The sequence below is a fragment of the Amblyraja radiata genome, chromosome 13 (assembly GCF_010909765.2).
Source record: "Amblyraja radiata isolate CabotCenter1 chromosome 13, sAmbRad1.1.pri, whole genome shotgun sequence".
NCBI lineage: Eukaryota > Metazoa > Chordata > Chondrichthyes > Rajiformes > Rajidae > Amblyraja > Amblyraja radiata.
Genome location: NC_045968.1, coordinates 14,072,466 through 14,086,609, shown reverse-complemented (window position 1 = coordinate 14,086,609; position 14,144 = coordinate 14,072,466). Strand labels below are relative to the sequence as shown.

Here is a 14,144-nt window from a genome sequence, read left to right as displayed (position 1 = left end):
TCCTCCTACACCTATTTTCTATGTTTCTCGGTAACATCCTCGTAAATCTTCTCTCTACCCTTTCTAGCTTGACAACATCAACAAAGGGTTAATGTAACAGAGTACCCCCTCTTGCTCCAGTAATACAGACTAGCTCAGGGGTTATCCAGTCTCATCGCCAGCTTTGGATGGTACAGTGGGAGCATCACATAAGTCACAGACCGGGAGCGCCAGGGAAGGATATTTATAGCATGTGTCCGCCCTCCACTGCATGAGGCATGGGGCGCCCGCCGCAGTACTTCACCGAGTGACACGATGCTTTAATGCCAAAACAACCCCAGCAGGCGTAACACAAACCTCCATCTCACACTGATATACGCTCATCACAATGCATAACTCAATGATACACATGTATATATATATATGAGTGATTGGTTATTTGCAGCGTGTTCCTGAAACGTCCTGCAGGTGGCAGTGTGGCACTGCATTGAGTGGAACGGGGACTGGCCGGACTGGCCAATACAATTCCAGTCACACCTTCATTACCAGATCCAAATTTACAAAGGAACCTTTTACACCAAAGAAAACAGACTGTAATCACGGGGGATCAAGCAGTAAATACTCTGCACCGTTTGTTACACTGGAAATGCTACACTTTTACAAATGTTAAGAAACGTAAATTAATTTTAATCACATACGCCCATCGAGTCTACTCCGCCATTCAATCGTGGCTGATCTATCTCTCCCTCCTAACCACATTCTCCTGCATTCTCCCCATAACCTCTGACACCCGTACTGATCAAGAATCTATCTACCTCTGCCTCAAATATAATAAACAATAGACAAAAGACAATAGGTGCAGGAGTAGGCATTCAGCCCTTCGAGCCAGCACCACCTTTCAATGTGATCATGGCTGATCATCCACAATCAGTACCCCGTTCCTGCCTTCTCGCCCTATCTAGCGCTCTCTTGAAAGTATCCAGAGAACCAGACTCTGTCCCGCCAATGATAGTCCCGAAATCCCGGGAATTAACCTTGTAACCCTACGCTGCACTCCCGCAATAGCAAGAATGCCCTTCCTCAAATTAGGGGACCAAAACCCGCACACAATACTCCAGGTGTGGTCTCACTAGGGCCCTGTACAACTGCAGAAGGACCTCTTTGCACCTATATTCAACTCCTCTTGTTATAAAGGCCAACATGCCATTCGCTTTCTTCACTGCCTGCTGTACCTGCATGCTTACCTTTATTGACTGATGAACAAGGACTCCCAGATCCCATTGTACTTCCCCTTTTCCTAACGACTCCATTTAGATAATAATCGGCCCTCCTGTTTTTGCTACCAAAATGGATAACCTCACATTTATCCACATTAAACTGCATCTGCCATGCATCTGTCCACTCACCCAACCTGTCCAAGTCACCTTGCATTCTCATAACTTCCTCCTCACAGTTCACACTGCCACCCAGCTTTGTGTCATCTGCAAAATCATTGATGTATATTGTAAATAGCTGCAGTCCCAGCACCGAGCCTTGCGGTACCCCACTTGTCACTGCCAGCCATTCTGACACGAAATGTCTACATTCCAAGATCGACAATTTCTTTCAGTGAGACCTTTTTTTAAACGAAGAGAAAATGCTCCCATTGAACCTTGTCAGATAAAAAGGCACACACAACAATCTTTACTTAATATTTAATATCAATGTCCAACTCATGGCATCTTAGTAGAAACAAAGAACTGCAGATGCTGGTTAGCAAAGAAAAGACACAGAGTGCTGGAGTAACTCAACGGGCCAGGCAGCATCTGTGGAGGTCATGATAGGTGTCATCTCAGAGATAGATACACACAGTGGGCGGCACAGTGGGACACACAGCGGTAGAGTTGCTGCCTCACAGTAGCAGAGACCCCGATTCGATCCTGAGTACCAGCACTGTCTGTGCGGAGTTTGTAAGTTCTCCCTGTGAGCGTGTGGGTTTTCTCTGGGTGCTCCTGTTTCCTCCCACACTCGAAAGACGTACAGGTTTGTAGGTTAACGGGTCCCGTCTGATTGCAAATTGTCCCTAGTGTGTAGGATAGTGCTAGTGTACGAGGTGATCACTGGTCGGTGCGGACTCGGTGGGCCGAAGGACCGGTTTCCACAATGTATCACTAAAGTCAACGTAGATGTTCCCTAGAGATGTCACAGTCACTGTCAATTTTTTTCCTCACATACACCCGAAGGTGCAGTGAAATGAATTTGCCAGCAGCGATACACTTAAAAAGAACATACAATACACAATAGAATTTAACACTACCATCCACCACAACACAGATGCTGCCTGACCCGCTGAGTTACTCCAGCACTTTGTGTCTTTATTTGAAGGTGTCTTAGCTTTACTTTCTTGCTGTAATAATCTAATATTACATTTAATACACATCTCCCAGAAAATAGAGACGAAAGGCTCTGTTGAAGAATACACTCTGCTGAGCGATGATTATTCATACGAGACAACAACTGCGGGTTACTCACGCTTCCAAAGAGATGTTGGAGTAGACGATAACGTAGTCTATTCCCGTCTCGTGTACAGCGGGGAAATTCGGGTTCAAATGGTCATCGTGGGGGATTTTGCGGACAGATGTCTGGGGAACAATATTCAATACGGCCCAACACCTGCAAGAGAAGGTTTAACACTATGGATCTGCCAGGATTACCTCAAATGTCAAATGCAGCAACTTCATGGTTCAAGGCAGCACGGTGGCGCAGTGTTAGAGTTGTTGCCGTACAGTGCCAGAGACACAGCTTCCATTGGAGTTTGTACCTTCTCCCCGTGTCCGGCGTGGGTTTTCTCCGGGTGCTCTGGTTTCCCCCCACACTCCAAAGACGTACAGATTTGTCGGCTAATTGGCTTCGGAAAAAAGTGATTGTATATTGTCACTGATGTGCAGCATAATGCTAGTGTCTGGGGCGATCGCTGGGTGGCGTGGACTCAGTGGGCTGAAGGGCCTGATTGCATGCTGTATCTCTAAAACTAAAGTATAAGGTGGAGACGCAAGGAACTGCAGATTTACAGAAAAAAATACAAAGTGCTGGAGTAATTCAGCAGGTCATGCAGTCTGAAGAAGGGTCGCAACCTGAAACCTATCCATGTTCTCCACAGATGCTGCCTGACCCGCTGAGTTACTCCAGCACTCTGTGAAACGTCACCTATCCATGTTCTCCACAGATGCTGCCTGACCCGCTGAGTTACTCCAGCACTCTGTGAAACGTCACCTATCCGTGTTCTCCACAGATGCTGCCTGACCCGCTGAGTTACTCCAGCACTCTGTGTCTATTCAAGGTTTGTCCAATGGAAAATCTGGATGGTCAAAGATTAATTATTTTTCTCTTTTATTATTTGGTTTCCAGTTCTCCAAATTCTGGATCGTTTTACAAATTAACATGAATAATTACAGTCCGGATATTGTAACATGATCACACTCGTAGTGATGCCAGGAACATGTTGTACAGAGTAATAGTTCATTTGTACGTGGCAATTGTCGAACACAAGCTAAGCTCCCACTGAAAAGCTCAAACTGTATATTTTTTAAACTCCTAGACCAAGAACATCACAATCATCTTGAGCAAAACACAACGTGCTAGAGGAGCCCAGCGGGTCAGGCAGCATCCGTGGAGGTAAATGGACAAATGATGATTCAGGACAGCAACCTTCTTCAGACTGGGTTGAAAGGTTACATGATGCTGAGGTATATAAACCCAATAGATATTGCACAGACACCAGGAACTACAAATCAGGAATCTTCAGCAAAATACAGAGTGCTGGAGAAAAGCTGCACATTCTCCTGGTGACCTTTTGGGAGAAGACAATAGACAATAGGTACAGGAGTAGGCCATTCAGCCCTTCGAACCAGCACCGCCATTCAATGTGATCATGGCTGATCATCCACAATCAGTACCCCGTTCCTGTCTTCTCCACATATCCTCTGACTCCGCTATCTTTAAGAGCCCTATCCAACTCTCTCTTGAATGTATCCAGAGAGCCGCCCTCTGAGGCAGAGAATTCCACACTCACAACTCTCTGTGTGAAAAAGTGTTTCCTCATCTCCGTTCTAAATGGCTTACCCCTTATTCTTAAACTGTGGGCCCTGGTTCTGGACTTCCCCCAACATCGGGAACATGTTTTCTGCCTCTAGCGTGTCTAAACCCTTAATAATCTTACACGTTTCAATAAGATCCCCCTCACCCTTCTAAATTCCAGAGTATACAAGCCCAGCCACTTCATTCTCTCAGCATATGACAATCCTGCCATCCCGGGAATTAACCTGGTGAACCTACGCTGCACTCCCTCAATAGCAAGGATGTCCTTCCTCAAATTTGGAGACTAAAACTGCACACAATACTGCAGGTGTGGTCTCACTAGGGCCCTGTACAATTATTTATTCTTTTGAAGGGTTTGGAACTCTCTTCCTCGAAGGGTGGTCGGAGCAGAGACTGAATTACTTTAACTGCCCCTCCCATTCCCACACTGACCTTTCTGTCCTGGACTTCCTCCACTGTCAGAGTGAGGCCCAGCGCAAATTGGAGGAACAGCACCTCATATTTCGCTATTGCAGCTTATGAATATTGTCTTCTCTAACTTCAAGTAACCCTTGCTTTCCCTCTCTCTCCATTCCTCCCCCTTCCTAGTTCTCCGACCAGTCTGACTGTCCCCCTGATTAAATTGTATCTCTGTATGCTTCTTTGTCACCTTCTCCTGGCTAACAATGATCTATTCTATATTTCCTTGAGCTCCGTCTCTTCTGATGTCTCGTTTTCACACCTCAGCCTTCCTTATCTCTGCGTCTCCATCTCCCCTGAATCTCAGTCTGAAGAAGGGCCTCGGCCCGAAATGTCACCAATTCCTTTCACCAGAGATGCTGCCTGTCCCGCTGAGTTACTCCAGCATTTTGTGTCTATCTTCCAAATATTATTATGGCAGAATTGTGCGGTCGGATAGAGTGTTGACGGTTTCCATGGACAGGAACACAGGTCGATGCGCAGGATTGAAATACTCACCAGCCTATTTCTATGATTGTAATATTTAACTTGGTAAAAAGTGGTAAAAGCTGCAAATTCCTCTTGTTAAATCAATAAACTGCAATTTTACAAGACTTTATTCATTGCCACCAAATGGTAATTAACTGGACTGAATTGTAATAAAATTCTTTAAATTCATGAGCACGCCTGAAGCGACAGGAAAGGCGAACAGAACTTCCCTCATGAAGATGAAACTATTTTATCCCCTTGCTCATTGAAATTATTTCTGAAGATAACATTTTTTTTTAGTTTAGTTTAGAGATACAGCGTGGAAACAGGCCCTTCGGCCCACTGAGTCTACACCGACCAGCGATCCCCGCACACTAACACTATCCTACACACACATTAGGGACAATTTACAATTATACCAAGCCAATTAACCTACAAACCTGCACGTCTTTGGAGTGTGGGAGGAAACCAGTGATCCTGGAGGAAACCCACGCAGGTAATGGGGAGAATGTACAAACTCCGTACAGGCAGCACCCGTAGTCAGGATCGAACCCGGGTCTCTGCCGCTGTGAGGCAACGACTCTACCGCTGCGCCACTGGGCCGCCATCTTTTTTACCATGTTTGTTGATCAGTGATGATTAAACAAAAGAACCAATCTTAGTCGTCTGGCTAGTACTGATTTTTTCACGGCATTGTTAATTAGGGTCAGCCTATTATCTTTGTGGAACTGCAGAATAAATAATGCCAGATAATGCACCGAGCTTTAGTTTTGAAAAATGAAATGCACTTAATCTCGTTTTAATCTTGCCACTTGAATAAGATAATGACATTTAATTGGTGGGTAAATAGATAATTAGCATGTATAATTTTGAAGGAAATGAGAGAACTTGAGAAACGATGGCATCAAAAGTAGACAGGAACTGTACAAGATTATAAAGAATGTAACAAAGATGGATTCCAACCCGAAACGTCGCCTACACTGGCCTTCACCAGTCAGGGTATTGAGTATGGACGGTACACAAAAAAGCTGGAGAAACTCAGCGGGTGCAGCAGCATCTATGGAGCGAAGGAAATAGGCAACGTTTCGGGCCGAAACATTGCCTATTTCCTTCGCTCCATAGATGCTGCTGCACCCGCTGATTTTCTCCAGCTTTTTTGTGTACCTTCGATTTTCCAGCATCTGCAGTTCCTTCTTAAACATGTTGAGTATGGACCGTGTCTGCGTTGAACATTAGAGAAACTAAGGGGAAGTCAGGCATCTTGGCAATTAGGCCAGGACATCTGACAAACAGCCAACAATGGCCTGTTTCCTTTATCATCGTAACATTTTTGCATATCTTTCATTCGTTGTTCTTCATGTCTCTACATCACCATCCAGATCTCTCGTTTCCCTTATCCCCAACCTGTCTGAAGAAGGGTCTCGACCCGAAACTTCACCCATCCCTTCTCTCCAGAGATGCTGCCTGTCCCACTGAGTTACTCCAGCATTTTGTGTCTCTCTTCGGTTTAAACCAGCATCTGTAGTTCCTTCCTACACATCTGAGCTGGTGTTGGTCCTCAGCTGGTGATGGAGTCATAGAATCATACAGCATAGAAACGGGCCCTTCGGCCCAACTTGCCCATGCCCACCAAGATGCCTCATCTACACTAGTCCCACCTGCCCGGGTTTGGCCCATATTCCTCTAAACCTGTCCTATCCATGTACCTATCCAAATGTCTTTTAAATGTTGTGATAGTCCCTGCCTCAACTACCTCCTCCGGCAGCTCGTTCGATACACCCGCCACCCTCTGGTCAGTACCACCCTCCCCGAGCTCACTCAGGTCAGTGTGTCAATCCTCCCAGCTGATTCAGAGAAACATCCAGAACTTCCTCTGGTGATAAGGTTCGGGGACTCTGAGGTATCTGCTGGTATTTATTTACGAGACCTGTCTCCAAAGGTTGGATCATTGAAACTGCAATACAAGTTGGAATCGCACATTTTCTTCAGGGTAATTTAAATCAATTACATGATTCTCGGCTAAGAATGCACTCCCAGTATCAATGACCTTGATATTAATAAATTGTCAAACTTGTGCAGAAGAGCTACCCAAAATGGGAACTCCAGCAGCCTAGCTGTGCTCCCCTGATTCATAGCTGCTCTCTGTAATGGCCAAGCAAGCCATTTAAGTCAGGGAACCAATTAAGGGTGAACAATAAATCTTTGCCTTGCTACAAAGAGCCCTTAGACATTTTGCGACATTACAATATCTGTATAATTGGTGGTTGTTTTTTGTTATTTATTAAGCAAATATGTTAATAGCAGCACTATTAAAGCCCCACTTCACAGATAACAGTGGGCAGATGCTGGACAGATTTACTGCATCAGTTGGTAGCCCAGATTCACATTCTGCAACAACGCACTGGCCTGTTTAATCAGTGACTGTTGTTTCAGCTCCTGGAGGCATCGTCTTTAGCTTGGATTAAAGGCATAGCATGGAAACAGGCCCTTCGGCCCACCGAGTCTACGCCAATACTAATTCTATGTGTAGGAAAGAACTGCAGATGCTGGTTTAAATCCAAGATGGACACAAAATGCTGGAGTAACTCAGCGGGAGTGGAGAGAAGGAATGGATGACGTTCCGGGTCGAGACCCTTCTTCAGACGTCTGGAGATGGGTCTCGACCCAAAGCATCACCCGAGGCCAATTAACCTACAAACCCGCACACTTTTGGGATGTGGGAGGAAATGGCCGGAGCACCCGGAGGAAACCCACGCGGTCACAGGGAGAACGTGCAAACTCCACACACACAGACAGCACCCGAGGCCAGGATCGAACCCGGATCTCCGTCGTGTGAGGCAGCAGCTCCACCCGCTGCGCCACCGTGCCGAATAGTTGATGCTAGACGGGCCAATGGGTTTGACAGAGAATTTCTGCAGATGTCTTTGGATGGAGATGGAACAGTTATATTTGATTCAAGAGCCTGCATAACAATTGGGCCTTGTTGCATGTTCTTGTGTGTTCATTATCTCACCAAACAAAACTGTCAACGGTGAGTCTTAAAGACAGTGAAGGGCAAATCCAACCCACATGCTTTCCAGTTGCTTGGTTAAGTCACTGATATAACCGCTGGGTCCCTCCACATGCCTCCGGCCTACACTGGAGATATATTTTGATCCCATTAAATTGGAAGTAATGACAGAGTCGCCACCATTAACAAGTTGGGGGGAATGGACAGGTGACGTTTCATGTCGGGACGCTTCTTCAAACTGAGTTGCAAGTTCAGTTTTGGGGTGTAAAAGGATTTGTGGCAGTGGATGGAAATGTCAGCCGGAGTCAGGTCTACAGTTTGGCATTGAGATCATGTGAAGAAGGGTCTCGATCCAAAACGTCACCTATTCCTTCGCCCCATAGATGCTGCCTCGCCCGCTGAGTTTCTCAAACAAGGTGCAGAGTCTCCACCATTAACAAGTTGGGAAAGAGTTGGCCACAAACTCTTTGAATCACTTCCCTCTGGAAGGCGACTCCGGACTGTCAACGCTGCCACAGCCAGACATAAACACAGCTTTTTTCCACGAAGTTGCTCTACTCAATAACCAATCATCTGTAGCCTCCTTGTGCCCTGGTAATTTATTTAATGCACCTGTTTAATCAATAATGTTTTATTATTAATGTTTAATGTTTTATATGTCATTCCTAACTGTCATTGTATGTCGTTGTCACTTGCGGGCGGAGCACCAAGGCAAATTCCTTGTATGTGAATACTTGGCCAATAAACGTATTCATTCATTCATAAAGAGGCGAACAAGCTTCGATGCAGAACTGTGTTTCAGTTGAGCCCAAGTCCTGTCAGCCTGAGCTGTATATTTAATCTTTTTTTTTTCTCTGACCAACACTAAAGCTGAATGGTAAATCAGTGTGTGCAAAAGGAACAGTTCCGTGAAAATAATGTGATGCACAAAATGATAGGGTCAGAGGAATACGCGCTCAGAGGAGGATTTATTCAGACTGCAGAAGGTTCTACAGAGCAGGAAATCAGAAGACGTGGAAAGATTTAAACATAAGCAACCGATCCTGAAAATCAGAGGTAGTGAAGGTTAATGTACCTGGAACACTTGTCCAGGGATATTGGCAGCAGGGATGTAAATGAATGTAGTACAGATGGTGGGGAATGGGGCCAACCAGGAATAGTCATGTATAGGGGAATGGATAAAGGCAGAGGTCATAGAGTGATACAGTGTGGAAACTGGCCCTTCGGCCCAACTTGCCCACACCGGCCAACATGTCCCAGCTACACAAGTCCCACCTTCCTGTGCTTGGTCCATATCCCTCCAAACCTGTCCTATCCATGTACCTGTCTAACTGCTTCTTAAATGTTGGGATAGTCCCAGCCTCAACTACCTCCTCCAGCAGCTCGTTCCATACACCTACCATCCTCTGTGTGAAAAAGTTACCCCTCAGATTCCCTCAAAGGTGAAGGTTTTGGTGACAGGGGCTCTTAGCAAAGAAAGGGGTAAACAAGGCAACCGACTTGGAAATGAAATGTTTTTGTGATACGAGTGTGTCTCAGGTGAAAGACACAAGGAACTGCAGACATTGGACACAAAAAGCTGGCATCTCTGGAGAAAAGGAATAGTTGACGTTTCAGGTCGAGACTGAGAGTCAGGGGATTTATGATTCTCAGTCTGAAGAAGGATCTCGACCCAAAACGCCACCTATTCCTTTTCTCCAGAGATGCTGTCTAACCCGTTGAGTTACTCCAGCCTTTTGTGTCTATCTTCGGTTTAAACCAGCATCTGCAGTTCCTTCCTACACATTTCATCTGCAGATATTGAAACCTTGAATAAAACACAAAGTGCTGGAGGAACTCAACGGGTCAGGCAGCGTGTGTGGAGGGAATGGACAGGTGACGTTTCAGGTCGAGACCCTTCTTCAAACTGAGTTGCAAGGTCAGTTTTGGGGTGTAAAAGGATTTGTGGCAGTGGATGGAAATGTCAACCAGGGTCAGGTCTACAGTTTGGTATTGAGATCATGTGAAGAAGGGTCTCGACCCAAAACGTCACCGATTCCTTAGCTCCATAGATGCTGCCTCACCCGCTGAGTTTCTCAAACAAGGTGCAGTAAAATAAGCAGCAGAAATAGTCTAAAGACACAACAAACTGCAGATGCTGGAACCATGATCAAAAACACAAAGTGCTGGAGGATCTCAATGGGTCGGGCAGCATCTATGGGGAGTGAATGGAATGACAACATTTTGGGTTGGGGCCCTTCTTCAGACTAGCTGAAATAACCCCACTGTGGAAGGTGTCATGGTTAGTTTGGGAAAAACCGCAATGCAAGCAAATCAGATCAAATTGTTCATGTAAAATATATTCTTCTTATTCAATGTAGCATCAAGGAACTGCAGATGCTGATTTAAACCAAAGATGGACACGAACTGCTGAAATAACTCAGCGGGTCAGGCAGCATCTCTGGAGAGAAAGGGTGACGTTTCAGGTCGGGACCCTTCTTCAGACAGATGCTGCCTGACCCGCTAAGTTACTCCAGCACTTTGTGTCTGTCTTTCGTCTTATTCGAGGCAGAAATTGTAACTCTGATTCCCCGAATCACTGGTGCAGAACAGCATCAGAAATGTAAGAGAATGATCGTGGAGGATGTTGTATCGCCTATCCTTACTGAATGTGGTCTATCAGTCAGGACATCCAGAGGCTGACTCCCAGCTTGAGGAGTTCAGCGATGAGTTTGGATGGCATCAGTGTTGAAGGCAGAACGGCTAAAGTTGCTGAGACTGCTGATAAAATATTCTGAATGTTTTTGTTTTGGAATGATTTTAATTTGAATTTAATTTAGAACGATGCATAACATCACTTTTCTCCAGATACTAGAGACATGGTGTCATACAGCATGGAAACAAGCCTTTCAGCCCAACTTGCCCATGCCCCATCCACACTACTCCATGTTTGGCTCATATCCCTCGAAACCTTTCCTATCCATGTACCTGTCCAAATGTATTTTAAGGGTTGTTGCAGCACCAATTCACTCATTGAAGTTGAAGTCCTACACCTGTAATTATCTTCCAGAGATCTGTTCTGATTCTGTTGCGTGTTGATTGTGTGTAACAACACAGACCTAATGGAAGCCAATAGCCACTTCACAATGAGAAACCATTGAGAATAACTGAGAAAGATTGCATGGAAAAGCCTTTTTAGTCAAAGTAAATCATTAATCTAGATATATTTCAAGCGGACAACCCTTTCAGATAGGTCCATGCATACCACGAATAACGGTGGCGCAGCGGTAGAGCTACTGCCTTACAGCGCCGGAGACCCGGGTTCGATCCCGACTACAGGTGCTTGTTTGTACCGAGTTTGTGCGTGCTCCCCGATAACCCGCATGGGTTTTCTCCGAGATCTTCAGTTTCCTCACACGCTCCAAAGACGTACGGGTTTGTAAGTTAATTGGCTTGGTATAAATGTATCAAAGTATAATTGTCCCTGGTGTGTGTAGGGTGGTGTTAATGTGCGGGGATCGCTGGTCGGTGCGGACTCGGTGGGGTTAAGTGCCCGTTTCCATGCTGAATCTCCAAACTAAACTCAACTAAACTAAAGGCCATTACCAAAAACAGTGTCAGAGGTAATTTGGAATCTATATTTCAACATCTGGAAACACTTGCAGAGATCTTCGACTCCAACAAAGCACACACATCTGGTGGTGGCCTATTTGCTGGTCAGTACTGATGCGATGAAAAGGGTCTTCTATAGAGGCCACTGAACGCTATGGTGCTAAATCTGACATTCGGCAAGAACAACCTTCAGGGCACATCTCAGCGCAAACAAGAACTTTAATTACCTTTAAAGGTGGAGAACCAACACTGAATCAAGAACAGTACCTTCAACATTTTCTCTAATTTCAAGTAACCCTTGCTTTCCCTCTCTCTCCATCCCTCCCCCGTCCCAGTTCTCCAACCAGCCTGACTGTCCCTCTGATCACATTGTATCTCTGTTTGCATCTTATCCCAGCTAACAATGGTCTATTCTACATTTGCCTTGATCTGCAGCTCTTTTGATCTCTTACTCAACCTTATCTATGTAAACTCCCACTCCCCTGAAAAACCCGGAACGTCAGAACGTCAGACTTTCAGAAAGCATTTGATAAGGTCCCACATAGGAGATTAGTGGGCAAAATTAGGGCACATGGTATTGGGGGTAGAGTGCTGACATGGATAGAGAAGTGGTTGGCAGACAGGAAACAGAGAGTAGGGATTAACAGGTCTTTTTCAGAATGGCAGGCAGTGACTAGTGGGGTACCGCAAGGCTCGGTGCTGGGAACGCAGCTATTTACAATATACATCAATGATTTGGATGAAGGGATTCAAAGTAACATTAGCAAATTTGCAGATGACACAGAGCTGGGTGGCAGTGTGAGCTGTGAGGAGGATGCTATGAGAATGCAGGGTGACTTGGACAGGTTGGGGGAGTGGGCAGATGCATGGCAGATGAAGTTTAAAGCGGATAAATGTGAGGTTATCCACTTTGGTAGCAAAAACAGGAAGGCAGATTACTATCTAAATGGCGTCAAGTTGGGAAAAGGGGAAGTATAACGGGATCTGGGGGTCCTTGTTCATCAGTCTATGAAAGTAAGCATGCAGGTACAGCAGGCAGTGAAGAAAGCGAATGGCGTGTTGGCCTTTATAACAAGAGGAATCGAATATAGGAACAAAGAGGTCCTTCTGCAGTTGTACAGAGCCCTAGTGAGACCACACCTGGAGTATTGTGTGCAGTTTTGGTCCCCTAATTTGAGGAAGGACATTCTTGTATTGAGGGAGTGCAGCGTAGGTTTACAAGGTTAATTCCCGGGATGGCGGGACTGTCATATGCTGAGAGAATGGAGCAGCTGGGCTTGTACACTCTAGAGTTTAGAAGGATGAGAGGGGATCTCATTGAAACATATAAGATTGTTAAGGCAGGAAACATGTTCCCGATATTGGGGGAGTCCAGAACCAGGGACTACAGTTTAAGAATAAGGAGTAAGCCATTTAGAACGGAGACGAGGAAACACTTTTTCTCACAGAGAATGGTGAGTCTGTGGAATTCTCTGCCTCAGAGGGCGGTGGAGGCAGGTTCTCTGGATGCTTTCAAGATAGAGCTAGATAGGGCTCTTAAAAATAGCGGTCAGGGGATATGGGGAGAAGGCAGGAACGGGGTACTGATTGGGGATGATCAGCCATGATCACATTGAATGGCGGTGTTGGCTTGAAGGGCCGAATGGCCTACTCCTGCACCTATTGTCTATTGTCATCCATTCCTTTTCTCCAGAGATGCTGCCTGTCCCGCTGAGTTACTCCAGCATTTTGTGTCTTTCTTAGGTGTAAGCCAGCATCTGCAGTCGCTTCCTGCACATGAGAATTTGATTGTGTTTGTCTAAAAAAGGGAACCTATTAAAATAAAATCAATGCCTGATAACTACGGAAAACACGTCATTCTCAGAGCCAGTGTAAGTCACAAATCAGATGATGGAAACTGTGTGTGTCTAGAATGGACAAGAGAGTGGGCAAGGTGGGCCAATCCAGTATCTTAAGACAACAGGGAGCTAAAAGGATCTACGTCAGGCTAATTGCTTGATACACCAAACAAAAACATTTATTAAATACATAGAACACAAAACAGTACAGCACAGGAACAGGCCCTTCAGCCCATCGTGCCTGTGCCGAGCACGATACCAAGATAAACTAATCTTCTCCGCTTGCATGTGATCCATATCCTTCCTCTCCATCTGTCTAAACGCCTCTTACACACCTTTCTTCAAGGCCTTCTAAAGCCTCTCATATCTGCCTCCACCACCACCCCTGGCAGCACGTTCCAGGCACCCACCGCGTAAAAAACCCCTACTCTGCACACCTCCAATAATCGTTGCCCCTTTCACCTTAAAGTTATGCCCTCTAGTCTTTAACATTTCCATTCTGGACAGAAGGTTCTGACTGTCTACCCTATCTATGCCTCTCATCATTTTATATACTTCTCTCAGGTCTCCTCTCAACCTCCGGCATTCCCGAGAAAACAATACAAGGTTTGTCCAAACTCTTCTTAAGGGTGAAATCCGGCCAGGATCCAGGAAAACCTCTCCAAGGCCCTTTACCGATGAAAACCAATCTACCAAGCGCATCCTTTCCCATCCTTGCAGTT

At 45.5% G+C, this 14,144-nt stretch overlaps 1 protein-coding gene across 2 annotated transcripts in view; it reads right to left on the bottom strand.

Annotated features, from left to right (window-relative positions):
* Window positions 1–14,144, bottom strand: part of LOC116979633 — a 164,457-nt gene that overhangs the window by 52,361 nt on the left and 97,952 nt on the right. For both annotated transcript variants that reach the window (XM_033031272.1, XM_033031273.1), the window contains exon 12: window positions 2,491–2,631. In XM_033031272.1, the coding sequence (XP_032887163.1) occupies window positions 2,491–2,631 (141 nt within the window). The remainder of the gene's footprint in view (window positions 1–2,490; window positions 2,632–14,144) is intronic.